We start from the raw sequence: 18,874 nt of genomic DNA, 5'->3' as shown, positions 1-18,874 counted from the left end.
AAAATGTCAGATAAGGAAAGAGGGGAAAGAATGAAATGTAAAGCTGGAGGGAGGGATATGGGTGAAAGGGGAAAGAGGATAAAAGAAAATATGGGACTCTGGGATGGTAGATGAGCCTATAGACGGATGGGAAGGAGGGAGTAGGGTGATAGAAGTGGTGAGAAATTGTGTTTTTAATTATAAAGAACTAAAAGCTACATTTCCTATTCATCCCAAGACACGCATCAGACATTGTGCTTTCAAGGCAAATAAACAAACTGGCATTCACACTGTCCATTTTATGACAGTAATTATTTTTGAGTATGGTCAAGACTATTTTGTGGATTGGCTTGACATCTAATCTGCACATTATAAATCATTAAAAAACCAATAAAATTCACAATTAGTTAATCTGTTCAGAGTGGCTTTGACCGATAAACAAGTTCACTTGTTCTTCTCACTATGCTGTGGGCTCTCCCGTCTCTCCTGGCATGCATATGGGCCTTTTGTATACCATTTGATCACACACTCAACATCTCAAATGGTGGTGTTGACAATGTTAATATCAGATGAAGGAAGTAGTAACAATCGATCATAACCACCTCTAATTTGGATTAATATTTATTTGAAAACAGAGCAACACTTACCAACACCCACAGCATTGTACTGCTGTGTCACAAGTGGGCTTGGTCCAAACTGGCTGTACGCTGGCATTCTGCTGAATGGTGGATAGGGGCCAACTGACTGAAAAGATGAGTTTGAGGACGACCCAAGTGAAGACTGCATGAACAAAGGAAAATAGGTTCGTGACAGTGTACCCAAAGTATTCTGAGTGGTCATTCTGCACGATGGAAGCTCTCCTCGTCCCAAGTCACCCAATCATTTCACAAGCTGGATACCAGTCCCAGACTGACCCGAAGTCAGTTACTACACACTACACGAGAGTTTAAAAGCAATGCTGCTCAATACTTTTCCAAGTACAAAAAGACAGAGGTAGTGACCTAATAAAGGTCTAAGAACACTGAAGATTTTAACAGGATAGAATCAGATAGCAAAGAAACAAGAAGATAGAAACTCGGAAGAGTAGACCCATGTGGTGTGCAAATCAGTTGAGCTAAAAAGCCCACTTTTGTGAAATATATTGAACAGAAATCGATGGAGGGAAATTTAAAAATAGTCCGATATCTCCCTTACTCTCCAGTTTAGAATAAGCCCAGTGCGCACCAAACTGCTACCCCAGGAATCAATCTGCTGACCCTTTGCATCACTTCCTCCATCTATGATCACCATCAGCTATTGAGAGGTGCCATAATGGTGACCTTGGAAAGCCATTCTTCAAATGCATCTCAGTAACACAAGAGATTGCTGGTCTCAATCTACAATGCATCTGCTGTATTTACCAAAGCATCTAAACGCACCTGAACAATGGCAGGATCCTGTGGTAGAGAGCATTGAGGCTTTGGAGGCTCACAGACAGTGAGGTCTTTGATATCACTCCCCCGAAATATGATGTACTCAAATACTTCATCACGTGGTGGGATTGGTCTGTCCGTAGGCCGATCCTCAGTCCCAAACGAGCGAACTGTTAGACAAAAGCACTGACATTACAGCGCGTCAAGGTGTAGCATTCAAAGCCCAACATTGACATAACATGACATCTGGATAAATTGCGATTTGGATCAATATAACGCATTCCTTAATGGTCCACAGCACAATCTGACATGCTGAAGACTCTGGTTAAACTATGGAGCACAGAAAATCTGGTAGAGATGGGCAGTGGCTACACGTTGCCGATTGTTAGCTTTACTGGAAAGCCACACAGTGACACTTGGAAATGGTTAGCAATACCCCAAACTTAAATATTCTGCCAACAGGTTGCAGCATATCAAGAGAGAAGTGTAGACTCCAGTGCAAGGGGAGGGGGAAAACGAAAATTATGCATGAAAGGATAAAATAATTATGCGATCCGCAACCCTGAACGAATAAAGAACTCATATCTACAGGAACATATCCATGTTCTTTAGGGAAGAAAGACCGACAGTCTTAGACTACAAGTGCGACTCCAACAAATTAGTTTCAGATACTGGCCAAGGATCAAACAAAACATTAATAGATGCACAACTGGTAGAGATGATAGAAAACTTGGAGGCATGAAGACACCAAACTGTGGGGATGTTAATAGATTTAAGTTGGCGTGATATTCAATGGTGAGAACTGTGAAGAATTATGTTTTGGTGGGAAAGATGATGGAAGCAACATACACTAATTTAATGCACTGGGAATTGAATACAAAAGTAGAGCGATTACGGTTCGGTTACATTGAGTACAAGTTGCAACAGTGTTGGACTCTTTACATAAAGATGTTGGGAAACAGCCGGAGAAAACTCACTAGGTTAATACCTGGAATGGGCAGGTTATCTTATGGGGAAAAGTTGAACAGGCCAGGCTAGAGTTTTGGAAAGTGAGTGTTGACATGACTAAAAAGTACAAGAACATGAATGTTGAGTGTGAAGAGAATCACCCAATCAAGAACCAGGACTCAACTATTTAAACAAAAACAATCTGTACATTTAAGACAGGGAACATGGTATTCTCTCAGAGGGTCATTTTGGAATGCCCCAACACAAAAGGGTAGTGGAAGCAGAGTTCAGGAGTATTTTTTAAGGAAAAACAGGAAAAAAATCTTGAAAAGGAAGGGGTGAACAATTGCTGTGGGCAGACCATAATGTGTAGTTGAAGTTATCATTGGATAAATCAGAGATTTTATTCTGCAGCAGACAGGCCACGTATCCATGGCTAACGCTGCTTCTAATCCTGTTTATATGCAACAAAGTTCAAACCATGGAACTGTTGAAGCACAGGCAGCAGGTGGCACTGTTTATGTATTAAATATAGATCCATAGCCATGCACACTGTGAATAATGAAGTACATTGAATAGTGCTGTGATGTCAAAGATGTATCAGAATGGAATTATATGCAATAATAGTAAACTGGTGATAGATTAATGTGATTTATGACAGTTAGAAAAACAAACTTGCATTAATAAAGAGCTTATCAGGATATCAAGTTGTACATAATACACTAACTTAACGAATTGTCTCCTGCACCCGATTTGCACGTAAACTTCCGAACAACAATGAGATTTAAAAAAAAAAAATCAAATTTAAAATTCTGGTTTAGTTTGGATCTGCAACATTAGGATTAATTTACTTTAATCTCTAAAACTAATATCACAAGATAATTGACATCATTTGATACAGTACATGGTTCAGCATTTAATCCAAAAGGCAGCATCTTGATAACGGTATTGGTTCATTATTGTCACATGGATACAGTGAAAGCTTTTGTTTGCGTGCTATGTAGTGAAATCAAATTATACTACGCATGAGTATAATCAAGTCATACACAAGTACAAGAGAAAAATACAAGAGTGCTGAATATAGTGTAACAACATTACAGTGTTACAGTTACAGGGAAAAAGTCCAAGATCGGCAATGAGGTAGGTTGGGAGATTATGGGATGATTGTTCAGTCTGATAACAGAAGGAAAGAAGCTGTTCCTGAACCTGGTGGTACGAGCTTTCAAACTTTTGTATATACGAACATTGTATCTTTTGCATATTTAATGCAATCATTCTCCCTGTTACATACCAACCGCTGATTTAGAAACCTGGAGTGGGAATAAAACACGGCATTCTGGCACAATCTGAAGTGCTACTACTGAACCACCACGGCCACTGGAAAGCGAGCATCCATTATGCAGTTGGAGCTGACTGTTAGTATTTGCTCACATAGAGCTAGGCCCACAACATTGCTGTTGGACCATTGTGACCAACTAGTTTGATCATTACCAAATTAATTTACTCATTTGTCCCACAGCTCACATATTGAGCTTAAATTCCACCTGTTATAGCCCTGCCCACATTAGCAAAATTAAGCTCATATTGCACCCAAAGTGCAGCCGAAGACTACCTTCCTCACTATCAACACCATGAATCTTCATGTCTTTGTGTCATCATTTACCAACCATAACTCCTACATGCACATCCTCCAACCTCATCTATTGCATCCGCTGCTCTAGATGTCAGCTGATCTAGATGTCAGCCAGATACCCAGGTTTGATCCTGTCTACAGGTGCTGTCTGTAAGGAGTTTGTACATTCTGGTGAGTTCTGTTTGTACATTCGTGTGAGACCAAGTGTAGGCCTGGCGATCATTTCGCCGAACACCTCAGCTCGGTCCGCATTATCCAACCTGACCTCCCGGTGGCTCTGCACTTCCCCTCCCATTCCGTATCTGACCTCTCAGTCCTGGGCCTCCTCCACAGCCAGAGTGAGCAACACCAGAAATTGGAGGAACAGCACCTCATTGGGGAGTCTGCATCCTGGTGGCATGAACATTGAATTCTCACAATTCTGTTAGCACTTGCTGTCTCCTCCCCTTCCTACCTCTCCCTCAGCCCTTGGGCTCCTCCTCCTCCTTTTTCCTTTCTTCTCCCCGCCTCCCCCCACCCCCCAATTAGTCTGAAGAAGGGTTTCGACCCGAAACTTTGCCTATTTCCTTCGCACCATAGATGCTGCTGCACCCGCTGAGTTTCTCCAGCATTTTTGTGTACCTTCGATTTTCCAGCATCTGCAGTTCTTTCTTAAAAAGGTTTAAAGAGGACCTTGGGGGGGGATTTCTTTCTAACCAGTGACTGCAGGAAATCGGGAATATTTTGCCTGATTCAGTAGAGAAGACAAAGAATCTCATTCTGAACAAGCACTTGAAACATCAAGGCTATGGACTAAGTGCCGGCCAATGGGATTAGTGTACATGGGTATTTGTTGCTCACCACAGAACAGATGGGCTGAAAAGACTGCATCATATAACTCTGTGATTAACAGAGAATTGACAATCTTCTTACCATTCTCATCTTCCCTCTTTAAAAATAACAGGCCTTCAAAAAGAACTTCAAATAGGGGTATGCCTGCAAAAAAGTCCTCTTGTCTTTATTTTCACTTAGGAGAAATTTATTTGCAAGCACGCTTACACAATATATTCACAGGCATACAGCAAACTGCAATTCAAGATTTAATTACCTAATTTGTCTCTTGTAACTTTGACTATGAGAGAAACACTGGGCGGGTGTAAATTGGAAATATTAACATAGAATAGAGAACAAACAATGGCACACATATCTTAGCAAACCAATAAAAACTGCCTCCCTTCTGTCAAATGTTGCTCTGTGTTAGAGGTTGAAGCAGCCAGTTCTAAGCAGTGGCAGCTGTAAAAATGTAAAAATGTAAAATGTAAATTATGTTGTGTCTGGGGTCTATTTGTTTGTAATGTATGGCTGCAGAAACGGCATTTCGTTTGGACCTCAAGGGGCCCAAATGACAATTAAATTGACTATTGACTATTGAGCTGCCTTTGATCAATAACTTAGCTAAGGAGAACTCCCTGGGCTACTACCTTGAATGACATTTTACATCTGGCACTTGAGCTACCTAAAAGATTCAAAGCAGATTTAAGCTCAAGCCAACTGAAAGCTATCCCCAGCAACACCACAAACACTGCTCCAAATGACCAAGAAGGGTCTCAACCCGAAACGTCGTCTATTCCTTCGCTCCATAGATGCTGCCTCACCCATTGAGTTTCTCCAGCATTTTTGTCTACCTTCCAAGTGACCAAAGATTATTTTCCTTCCTCAATTGCTCCAACGCAGGAAATAAAGGGACAATTGTTAGTTAAACTGTTCCCAATACCATTTATCAAATATAGCACGTAGGCCATTAACCCCGCGTAGCCTAACCCACCACTCACCAAAATCACGGTTGATTGATCTTTTACATCAATCCAATTTTCCTGCACATTCACATACCTCTTTTACCTCCGAAAATCACTGGTCAACATGTCACTTCCCACCCAAACCACACCCTCACCGGGTACTTTCCCCTGCAACCGCAGGAGATGCAACACCTCTCCCTTTACCTCCCCACTCGACTCCATCCAAGGACCCAAACAGTCTTTCCAGGTGAGGCAGAGGTTCACATGCACTTCCTCCAACCTCATCTACTGTATCCACTGTTCCAGGTGTCAACTTCTGTACATCGGCGAGACCAAGCGCAGGCTCGGCGATCGTTTCACTGAACACCTCCGCTCAATCAGTCTTAACCGATCTGATCTCCCAGTAGCTCAGCACTTCAACTCCCCCTCCCATTCCCAATCTGACCTTTCTGTCCTGGGCCTCCTCCATTAACAGAGTGAGGCCCAGTGCAAATTATAGGAACAGCACCTCATATTTCACTTGGGTAGTTTACTCCCCAGTGGTATGAACATTGACTTCTGTAACTTCAGATAGCCCTTGCTTTCTCTCTCCATCCCCTTCCCCGTTCTCCCACAAGCCTTACTGTCTCAGACTACATCCTGTGAAGGTGTAGGAGATCTACAAGGATAACTTGCCTGGAGATCAAGTTAATTTAAGGTTTTCAGCTCACTGGAAAGATCGGAGGTCTGTGGAGAATTAAGTTAAGGATGGCAGGAGAAGATCAGGGGTGCAGACATGCTGTGATGGGAAGTAGGACAACAACTGTACAGATACGAGTGAGCGAGCTAGCCATACAGGAATTGAAACAGCAGCTTTCAGTATAGTAACATTTCACTAAAAGCAAGATTAATGACTGGGCATTTATTAGGAACTCCCATTTTTGGGAGAAGAACTCCCATTTTTGATGCAGTGGGATTTTTCAAATTCACCTGAATCTTGTGAACTGTTTGAGTGGGTGGGAAGGAGAAAGTGGGGGAAAGACAGTTTGGCACCTTTTCATAATTTTTCCAAGAGTTTTTACAATCAACAATGCCAACCCATATCCTCCACAAGCAAGATTCAATTCCACCCACTCGTTCCAATTCACTCACTCAACCCACAACATAGCATTAATTTGTTTTCACTGTACCCTGTACTACCAGTCAAAACCTCTTACACTCTGCTCTCTCCCTCTCTCTTGCCCACACAAACACACAGTCACCCAACTCACACACATTACATCAATGCCGAGGCATATTTTAAACCCACATCTTCAAACTGAATGAGTGGACTTATAATTGGTAATGGAGCAACTGCTGCAGGTTGTTTGACACAAAACATTCTACACTGCCAGTATTCTTCGTGTGAGATGTGAACATAACTATTCTCATCTTAAACAGAATCAATTCTTAGCTTTTCCTTTCAACCTCCCCGTTTTTGACATCAATCTATAAAAGGTATAGTTAGGGTAAACAGTCAGAGTCTCCTTTCCAAGGAGGAAATGCCAAATAACAAGGTATGGATTTAAGATTGGGGGAGGGGGGGGGGGGAAAGATAGTTGAAAGAGGATCTGCAAAGTTAGGGGGGGGTTTTCAGACAGAGAGTGGTAGGTGCCCAGAATGCAATTCTAGGGAAGGTGGTGGAAGCAGATATAACATTTAAGGGGCATTTAGACAGGCACATGAACAGACAGGGGATAGGGGGATATAGACCATGCCCAGGCAGATGGGATTAGTTTAAATAAGCATCATGGTCAGCACAGACATCGAGGAAGTACAGTTCTATGTATGTATGTTAATCTGCTTAGAAATCAAGTATAGCAGACTGGAATAAACACAGTGTATACTGGAACAACACACAGTGTATAGCAACCTGCAGAGAGCAGGTGTATATGGCATATTTCACTAATCCTGCTTAGAAAATCAGGGAGAGGGGAAACATCCACACAGTTTACAACTCATTATCACAGTGCACCAGCATTGTCAGAACCTTAAAAACACTATTTTATACGACACAGACGGGCAAAATATACACCTAGATTATTCAGTTGGGCTAAATGCAATTTACGTAAATTACTTATCGTTATATTTCTATTTAGATTCTGATCGTCGTTAATAACAAGGAAAATTTATGAACTGTATAAATCAAAATCCATTGAATGCAGCAGGTAAATGTTTTATTTGTTCACTAATCAGGTAAGCAACTGGGTTGATATAAAAAATTCTTCTCACATCTAGACAAGTCTCATCCACATAAAGAAGAATCAATGTATTTTATAATCTGCACCATCATAGGAATAAGATACACCAGGAGAAAAACATGCAACTACTGTTCAGCCTCCTCTGCAGCTGGGACAGAGGCTGTTTAACCTCTCATGTGAGCACTGCACAGAAGACCAAACCCAAACACAGCACTAGAATCATATCCTGTCTTCAAATGTTCAACTTCATGGTCTTAAAAAATAAGTCTTTGGAATAAAATATCTCTGGGTTTATCACCAACCCCAGAAACAGTTTCTTTCCCCTCTGTTATCAAGCTTCTGAACGGTTCTTCCATAATCTAGGGCACTGTCCAATTCACCATTATCCCGTTGTGGACTGTGGAACAGAGATGCTCCATATTCTGCACTCTGTATCCTTCCCTTTACTCTATTTATTGTACTTGAGTTGTATTTATATGTAGTATCTGATCATGGAAAACAAAGCTTTTCACTGTACTTGCTACGTGACAATAATAAACCTAAACCATCATGGCGAGGACAGCAACAAAATAGCTGAGATTACCCTACCATAACAAGCTGTATAATTTAGTTCAACCATAAATATGAGGAAGGAATTACTACATGCTGTAATGTTTATTTATAGAGGCAAATCAGGCCAGGCAAGATAATTAACCCATTTATAGCTCGGCTCAGACTAAACCATTTTGCCAATTGTCAGGCAGTCACAATAATTACCTGTCCCAGTACAGAAAGTGCATGAAAAGACATGCATTTTTCATGATCAAGTGATATTCAAAACTACCTTATAGCCAATCGAATGTTTGAAGTATCATCACTATTGTAAAGTAGGTCACCCAGAAGCCAAATACGAATACAACCATACATGTGATCGTGAACCGATCATCTGATTCAGTTATGTTTATTTACTCAATAGTGCCTTGGGAATTAGTTCACCATCGAAGTGCAGCAGCTTCAGTATAACAAGTCACCGAAACGACAGCATTGCAAACCTCTCAGCACTGCGACAGATCAGCAGATGCACTCTCTTCTGCTCCTCTTGAGTGAACCCAGTAACCTGTGGCAGTGAGACAAGAAAGCTAATCTCTTGAAGCTAATTCACTGTTAGAATAACCAATGCGAGGAAAAACAGAAAAGATTATTATGGTTGGAAAGGTGGTGGCTAATATCATTAAACAAGATGCATCCCAACCCAAAGCATCATCTGTCCATTCCTGCACAGATGCTGCCTGACCCGTCGAGTTTCTCCAGCACTTTATTTTTATTTATTTGAAGATCAATAGAATACGAGATATAAACAACTGCTTCATCTACTTCTTCCTCCGTATGGCGTGCACAGCCTAAAGTTACAACATGTTCTATTTGTTCTTATTTGATTGATATAAACAACTGAATTAAATTGTGACTAGAATAGATTTTCAGAAACATTTTTGGAAGATTAAAATCTTGGAATCATTCAACAAAGAGATGCAGCAACATTGTGGAGGGAAATGATGGGTATGGAGAAAAAATGTGTGTGGAAAAATGAAAACCTGTTTACCTGTCCTCATAGTCTAATAAATTACAAACTCCTGTTAACCATGCACTGAAACAGCCAGAATTCTCTTCATTATACGTTGATGCACCAAGGTTAATTACAATGCAAATGAGAAGATGCGGATTAACACACAGCTGCATAGTCTTCGCACGAGACAATCTTCAAAACTGAACAATTACAGAAAGCCACAGCAATCACCCTGCTGCAGCAGCTGTGCCTCATTTAAGTAATGAAGTGCACAGGACTATCTCCGTTTGGCACATTTTTGAACATCCATTATAAACAAGTTCCTTCTTTATGTCTACAAAGCCCTTAACGGGCTTGTCCCCACCTACATCAAAAGTCCGCTCACCCCCACACCACCTCCAGGTCCCTCAGATCGGCCGACTTGGGGTTACTGAACATCTAGGCATAAGCTCAGGGCGACCGCGTTGCGGTTGCAGCTCCTAGACTGTGGAACAGCATCCCTCTTCCCATCAGAACTGCCACCTCCATCGACTCCTTTAAGTCGAGACTTAAAACTCATCTTTACTCTCAAGCCTTTCTTGACGTCCTCTGAGGGAGGAGTATATGTATGTATGTACTTAATCTACGAACCAATGTTGTATAACGTTAGTCCCTCCATCAAGAGGCAAAGCATACCACCTCATTTGTGAAACACGGTGGTGGGGTGTTATGGCCTGGGCATGTATGGCTGCTGAATTTATATTCATTGATGATACATCTGCTGATGGTAGTAGCACAATGAATTCTGAAGTGCATAGACACATCCTATCTGCAAACAAATGCTTCAAAACTCATTGGCCGGCGGTTCATTCTACAGCAAGACAACAATCCCAAACATACTGCTAAAGCAACAAAGGAGTTTTTTAAAGCTAAAAAACAGTAATTTTTTGAGTGGCCAAGTCAATCACCTGATCAGAACCCAATTGATCATGCCTTTTATATGCTGAACAGAAAACTGAAGGGGACTAGTCCCCAAAACAAGCATAAGCTGAAGGTGTCTGCAATATAGGCCTGGCAGAGCATCACCAGAGAAGACACCCAGCAACTGGTGATGTCAATGAATCGCAGACTTCAAGCAGTCATTGTATGCAAAGGATATGCAACAAAATACTAAACATGACTACTTTCATTTACATGACATTGCTGTGTCCCAAACATTATGATGCCCTTAAATGGGGGAATATGTATAAACACTGCTGTAATTTCTACATGGTGAAACCAAAATGTATAAAAATGGCATTTATTAAAATCTAACAATGTGCACTTTAACCACATGCGATTTTTTTTCTATTCCAAAACTTAAATTGTAGAGTACAGAGGCAAATAAATAAATGACAGGTCTTTGTCCCAAACATTATGGAGGGCACTGTAAGTGCAATATCTTCCAATGACAGGACGCCCATTTCCAATATTACTGAACTGAACACAAGAACACAATGCAAACAAGTCATAACTGGCCATCCAGTTCTTCTCACATACAGTAGCTACATTCAGTACACTCAAGTTCAGTTATTTTCCTGGGCTAAGAGTAAATAAATCAAACACTTAAACTGAGCCTGTACAATTTTTTAAAATAACTGAACTATGTTTTGAAAGAAACGTAAATAGTGAAGTGCAACCTTTCCCCCCCCCCCTATATGTGCAATGAAATTGGGAAGATATTTCAAGTACATCAGATACACAGAGGGTATTGGACAAGCTGCCAGTGTAGGCAAGCACAATTACAATATTTAAAAGACACCTGATCAGAACATTTTAGGAAAAGTTTGGAGGGATGGGGCCAGGTGCAAGTGGGACTAGCTTGGTCAGGCAACTTGGTTGGTATGGATGAGTTTTGACCAAGGAGATACAAGAAATAGGTACAGATCAGACAAACTTAACCCTTAACATTTTCTTGCTATTCAATATATTTATTGCTCTTCTAATTTCACCACATAAGCCTTCATACCAAAATATAAATATTGATCTCTGACTACAATATACAATATTGATCTCTGACTAGATTATGACTAGAATAGAACATGGGTGCTGATTCATAATTCTTAAGACATTTATCACATTTGTCTTGAAGTAACTGTTCCCTTTGACAGTGATCTTGGATTCTAGATTCCACCGCCAGGAGAAATATCATCTACCCTCTGAACATCTGCAACTATTTTATGTGATGAAGTTTCATTCTTATGAATTTTAGATTGGCCCAGGCCATTTAACCCTCCTTCTTTCAGGAAGCTGGTCAAACCTGCATACAATATTTCAGACACAAGGAACTGCAGTTGCTGATTTACAAGAAAAAAACCCACACAAAATGCTAGAGTAACTCAGGTCAGGCAGCATCTTTGGAAAACATGGATGTTTTCTGATCAGGATCTATTTTCAGTCACATTATGAAGAAGAGCCCCTACCAGAAATGTCATTTATTCAAGACTTCCAGAGATTTCCCATCATTTATTAGTTTACTTTACAATATTCCAGAGCTCAGGAGCTCCCTGCTCTTGAACTCAAATTCTCTTGTAACCAAGGCCAATGTCCTGGTCTTGCAACTGTTTGCATGTTAATTTCTAGGAGTAATTGTTCAAGGACACACGGATCTCTCTGAACATCCTTCAAGTCTTCCCATTTGGAAGGCACAGTAGGTCACAGAGTTGCTGAGTCTGCTTTAATATATCCTGCTCGAGTACTTTTATTACCATTTCCCCTTTCCTTGTCAATATGTTGGGCCTGAAGAAGGGTCTCGACTCGAAATTTACCCGCTCCTACTCCCCAGAAATATTGCCTGTCCCAGAGTGACTCCACTTTGGTGTATAACCAGCATCTGCAGTTCCTTCTTACACATTACGTTGGGCCTCATTTACTTATTCTGAAATTTTTCTAATCCCGATGCTCACTGCTCTTCTGGCAACATAAGGCTTTTCCTTTGATCTAACACCATCTTTAAATTCTCGTGACATTACTGTGATTGAAACTGAAGATCAAAACAACACATTTCAAGCTTGTCCACACAATTATATTTTCAAATTTAAAAACATTTAAATCTTCACACAATTTTAAATTTGCCTTTCCTTCAGACTGTCACAATTATGAATTAATTTGCAGAATTAGACTAAAATAGACGCCAACGTTTCTGCTAACTTAAGTGTTATCTTTTATCTTAGCTGACATAGGGCCCCCATAGCAGGCGTTCACGTCGCAGGGCTGAAAACTGGAAGTATCCTGAGCTAATTCTTCTACCACCATCATTTATTGCGACAAGTGATGGCTTCCACTGATTGTCGCCGGAAGCTTGAGTCCTTTTCAGGACGTACGCTGACAGCGAGGTCAACATTTGTAACAAGATGGACACGGAAAGAAGAAGAAGATGATATACAATGCCCTCCATAATGTTTGGGACAAAGACCCATCATTTATTTATTTGCCTCTGTACTCCACAATTTGAGATTTGTAATAGATAAAATCACATGTGGTTAAAGCGCACATTGTCATATTATATTAAAGGCCATTTTTGTACATTTTGATTTCACCATGTAGAAATTACAGCTGTGTTTATACATAGTCCCCCCATTTCAGGGCACCATAATGTTTTGGACACAGCACTGTCATATAAATGAAAGTAGTTATGTTTAGTATTTTGTTACATATCCTTTGCATGCAAAGACTGCTTGAAGTATACAATTCATGGACATCACCAGTTGCTTGATGTCTTCTCTGGTAATGCTCTGCCAGGCCTGTATTGCAACCATCTTTAACTTATGCTGGTTTTGGTGGCTAGTTCCCTTCAGTTTTCTCCTCAGCATATGAAAGGCATGCTCAGTTGGGTTCAGATCGGGTGATTGACTTGGCCACTCAAGGATTAACCATTTTTTAGCTTTGAAAAACTCCTTTGTTGTTTTAGCAGTATGTTTGGGATCGGGGAGACTAAGCGGAAGTTGGGCGATCGTTTCGCCGAACACCTCCGCTCAGTCCGTAATAACCTACCTGAACTCCCGGTGGCTCAGCACTTCAACTCCCCCTCCCATTCCCAATCCGACCTCTCTGTCCTGGGTCTCCTCCATTGCCAGAGTGAGCAACACCGGAAATTGGAGGAACAGCACCTCATATTCTGCCTGGGTTGCTTGCGTCCGGATGGCATGAACGTTGAATTCTCCCAGTTTTGCTAGCCCTTGCTGTCTCCTCCCATCCCCCCGCCCTCGGGCTCCTCCTCCTCCCTTTTTCCTTCCTTCTCCCCCCCACCCCCCATCAGTCTGAAGAATGGTTTTGGCCCGAAACGTCGCCTATTTCCTTCGCTCCATATATGCTGCTGCACCCGCTGAGTTTCTCCAGCATTTTTGCGTACCTTTGTTTGGGATCATTGTTTTGCAGTAGATTGAACCACCAGCCAATGAGTTTTGAGCCATTTATTTGAACTTGAGCAGATAGGATGTGTCTATACACTTCAGAATTCATTATGCTACTACCATCAGCAGTTGTGTCATCAATTAAGATAAGTGAACCAGTACCTTCAGCAGCCATACATGCCCAGGTCATAACACCCTCACCACTGTGTTTCACAGATGAGGTGGTATGCTTTGAATGTTGGGTACAAACGCAATACTCCAGGTGTGGTCTCACCAAGACCTTGTACAACTGCAGTAGAACCTCCCTGCTCCTATACTCAAATCCCTTGATCTAAATCATTGATGGATATTGTAACTAGCTGTGGTCCCAGCACCGAGTCTTGCAGTACCCCAATATTCACTGTCTGCCATTCTGAAAGGGACCCGTTAATCCCTATTCTTTGTTTCCTGTCTGCCAACCAATTTTCTATCCATGTCAGCACTACATCCACTCGCTCTCCCTTGTCAATTTTCCTGTTACATCCTAAAACAATTCCAGTTCATTATCACCATCTGAAGCAATACACCCAAACACAAAATATGTTGAACATGCTCAACATTTTAGTAATATTATTTGTCAGTTAGTAATTGAAGAAAGAAAAATATTTCCATAACTGTTCATCAGAACTGAGTACTTCTAGCACTGTTTTTAGCTTAAATTTCCAATGCCTGCCTAATTTTATTTGGAACTAAATTTTTCTTTATTCATCTTGCTGTGAGCAAACTATCACACGTAATTTGCTGCCTCAGTGCCAGAGACTTGGGTTCGATCCTGACCTCAGGTGCTATCGTAGTGGAGTTTGCATGTTTTCACCGCGATAACATGGGTTTCCACCGGGTGCTCCGCTTTCCTCCTACATCCCAAAGATGTGCGTGCAGACTTGTAGGTTACAAGTCCTTACCCATCAACTCTTATAAAATTATTTTTCCATTAACTTACATCTGCAGTTCATCTGCAGTTGGCAAATGTTCAAGTTGCAGGCAGAAATTGGAGCACCTGGAGGAAACCCTTACAGTCATCAACACAATGTGCAAAGTCTGCATACACAGCACCTGAGGTCAGCATCATATCCAAGTCCCTGGAGCTCAAAGTCAGCAGTATACCCTGTCAAATGTACGTTCACCTCTAATATGTCAGGATGTGAATATATGATGTAACAATTCTTACTGCAATTGCACCGAGCTTGTCGAGATCACACCTGAAGTACTGTGTTGAGTTTTAGTTTCCTTGTCCAAGAATGGATGTGCTTGTCATATAGGAAGGGCAGCGACATTTCACGAGACTGATGGTCACGTGAGCAGAGGATGAATATATTCAACCGAATGCAGGAGGATCTTTCACTTGACTGCGCAAGGGGTCTAGAACTAGAGAGCACAACCTCAGAATAAGAGGGAAGTTCCATGACAGTGATTGAGTTATTTCTACAATCAGACGATGGTGAATCATTGTATTTCAGATAGCTGTGGAGGTTCATGTGTTCATTCAAAAGATTTATTGATGTTAGAGTAATCAAGGCCTGTGAGAAAAGTGCAGGACAATGCGCTCAGGTGGAAGATCAACTATAATCTTGAAGACTGAAGTTTTCTCAAACAGTTGGATGACGGAGTTGTGCATCTTTTTTTTCTTATGTTAAATCATTAAAAACAATGAAGTAAATGAAATCCAATTTGATTATCCATCCTAATACCCAAGTTGATAATTCCCATTGGAAAGTCTCTGATCCAAAGGCAGGTCTCACAAGTGACTACCCCAACATGACAGGTTGCAGTAAGACTGACAGATGGGAGGGAGCAGCTAAATGCCAGTGTTCACTTTGGGACTAGCTGGACAGTCAACACAATGCAACCCAACGTGTCAGTCAATGAATGACCTTTCAGTGGAGTTACTTCTCGGTGAGTGACCGTGAACAGAAACATTCACGCAATCGCTCCATTAATGCAGCCTAACCTACTGAGTTTCTCAAACTTTTTTCTGTTATTACAGATTCCAAATATCTGGAATATTTTACTTTAGCAAACAGTTTTAATATTTATAAAATAGCACATCCACAACAATGCTTTACACAAAAATTCACTTCCCAATGACCAGTTAACTCACTAATCCCCCCTTTACTGGTCATGGTGCAGTTGATTTTCTTTCTTTTTTAAACACAATCGTTCCTAAAAAGATAATCAGAAGACAACATAGACAAAAGCAAAGACAAACACAAAAAAACTGGAGTAATTCAGCAGGTCAGGCAGCATCTCTGGCGAAAAGGAATAGGTGACGTTTTGGGTCGAGACTTTTCTTCAGACTGAGAGCCAGGAGAAAGGGAAACAAGGGATGTAGACGGTACTTAGGACAAATGAATAGAAGATATGCAATGATATGATAATCAAAGCAATGTAGAGCCCACAATAGTTCATTGTTGGCTGTGGGATAGGTGATAACAAACTAAACAGACAGTGGAACTCAACAGGTTGACAGTGAAACTAGTATGTGTACGAAGGAACTGCAGATGCTGGTTTACACTGAAGATAGACACAAAATGCTGGAGTAACTCAGCGGCACAGGCAGCATCTCTGGATGGAAGGAATGGGTGACGTTTCAGGTAGAGACCCTTCTTCAGACTGAGCGTAAGGGGAGAGGGAGCTACAGAGATAAGGAAGTGTAAGAGATCAAAAGAGATGCAGATCAAGGAAAATGTAGAATAGACCATTGTTAGCTAGGAGAAGGTGACAACAAAGCAAACAGAGATAAAATGTAATCAGAGGGATAGTCAATCGGGTCATAGAACTTGGAAGGGGGAAGAATGGAGAGAGAGAGAGAGAGAGAGAGAGAGAGAGAGAGAGAGAGAGAGAGAGGGAAAACAAGGGTTACTTGAAGTTAAGTCAATATTCATACTGCTGGGGTGTAATCTGCCCAAGGAAAATATGAGGTGCTGTTCCTCCAATTTGCCCTGGGCCTACTTTGACAACGGAGGAGACCCAGGACGGAAAGGTCAGTGTGGGAATGGAGGGAGAGATAAAGTGTTTAGCAACCAGACCACCAATTTGTGCTGGGCCTCACACTGACAATGGAGCTTGTATGACAACTAGGATGGGGGTGGTGTGGAGAGAAAGGAGATGCAAAGGTTACTTGGAAGTTAGAGAAATCAACATTCATCCCACTAGGTTGTACGCTGCCCAAGCACAATATACGGTGCTGTTCCTCCAATTTACATTTTGCCTCACTGACAATGGAGGAGGCCCAGGACAGAGAGGTCAGTATGGGAATGGGAGTTAATGTGTTTGGCAACTGGGAGATCACATCGAGATGGACTGAGCGAAGGTGTTCAGCGAAACAATCAGTCTGCGATTGGTTTCACACACACACATACATATATAGATACATACATACATATATAGATACATGCATACATATATATATATATACATATATATACACATATATATATGTGTTTATATATTATACACACACACATACACACATACACACACACACACACATATATATACATATATATATATATATACACACACATATATACACACACACACATACATACAGATATATATATATATATATATATATATATATATATATATATATATATATATATATATATATATAATATAGGAGTGCATACCTGATGAGGTATGGAGGAGGTGCAAGTGAACCTTGTGAACAAGACTCTCGGGGTCCCTGGACAGAGTCGAGCGAGATGGTATCGGGATAGATTTTGCATCTGCTGTGGTTGCAGGGCAAGGCACCTGGGGAGAGGGTGGTTTAGGTGGGAAGGGATGAGTTAACCAGGGAGTTGCGAAGGGAACAGTCTCTGTGGAAAGCAGAAACGTGGGAATGGGAAGAGATGGCTAGTGGGGGCAATCCCCCCCCCCCCCAGGTTTTGTGAAACATGTTGCAGCAAAACCGCCTTAGAATATTACATTTTTACAAAGCTCTCGGGTTTAATGAGTACTGTAGAACGATTGGACTAGTTTATCACTTGATTCCTCTGAGACGAAAATGGTTTTTTAACTGCCACTGTTAGTGCTTGTTAACTGCCAGTGGTTAACATCATATTAACACCGTTATACAATGTGTCACCAATACATCGATATGCATTCCGCAGTAAATATAATTGCGTTTGACTTTCAAGTATTACTGTCGCCGCATTCCTTTGAACGGGAGAATTTCTTAAAACTGTACAATTGCCATTTGAACTTTGGATGTATTGGTAATGGGAAAGATTTAAACGAGTATTGGAGTATTAACGAGTTAAACGAGTATTCATTAAGGTCTCCGGATCGCGTCCATGGGCTTCCTGGCATGCAGGTACAGTCCCTCATTCACCCACGTTATTTAGTAATGTTTACCCATCATTTAGGGTTGCTAGATGAGTTATAAAAAAATAAGTATGTTTATTTTTGTTTATTAAAAGTTTCTTTATGTATGTTTTTGTTTGTTTGTGAAAAGTGTATGTGTTGTTTTCTTTTTTTTCTTCCTCTCTCTCTCTCTCTCTCTCCACCTCCAAGGTTATTTAGTTCTTCTCTTTGCCTTTATTTTGTTCTGTTTTATTTAGTTATTTATCACCTTGTAGCTTTTGAAAGATCTAAACGGGTATCGGACGGTCATTAAGGGCTCCGGAGACTGCGAGCACGGGCTTCCTGGGGTGCAGGTACAGTCCCTCATTCACCCATGTTTTTTATTAATTTTTATCCATGCACACATCATCGGGCCGCCAGGAAATTGTGTGTCCCCCATGTTTCAAAAGTGATTTCCCCCCATGAGCCTGGAGCCATTGTTAGTAACAGAACTCTGCCTGCAAGAAGCATGGGCTCCCATGGTTTTTGGACTGTGAATCAACAGACCACAAATTCATATTCCACAGCAGTCCACAGAACATATTTAGTTTGAAAACAATCTGAGAATAAAATCAGTCTCAGAAAAGATTGCCATGATAAGCCACCAGTTAA

General features: G+C 41.1%; 1 protein-coding gene across 1 annotated transcript in view; it reads right to left on the bottom strand.

The window, feature by feature from the left end:
* LOC129705282 (protein LSM14 homolog A-like) overlaps nucleotides 1–18,874 on the bottom strand; it is a 35,183-nt gene that overhangs the window by 8,534 nt on the left and 7,775 nt on the right. The window contains exons 2-3 of the mRNA XM_055648792.1: nucleotides 1,398–1,561; nucleotides 627–759 (exon numbers count right to left, since the gene is read on the bottom strand). Coding sequence (XP_055504767.1) covers nucleotides 627–759; nucleotides 1,398–1,561 — 297 coding nt within the window. The remainder of the gene's footprint in view (nucleotides 1–626; nucleotides 760–1,397; nucleotides 1,562–18,874) is intronic.

The sequence above is a fragment of the Leucoraja erinacea genome, chromosome 17 (assembly GCF_028641065.1).
Source record: "Leucoraja erinacea ecotype New England chromosome 17, Leri_hhj_1, whole genome shotgun sequence".
Taxonomy (NCBI): Eukaryota; Metazoa; Chordata; class Chondrichthyes; order Rajiformes; family Rajidae; genus Leucoraja; species Leucoraja erinaceus.
This window is presented reverse-complemented; position numbering and strand designations above follow the sequence as displayed.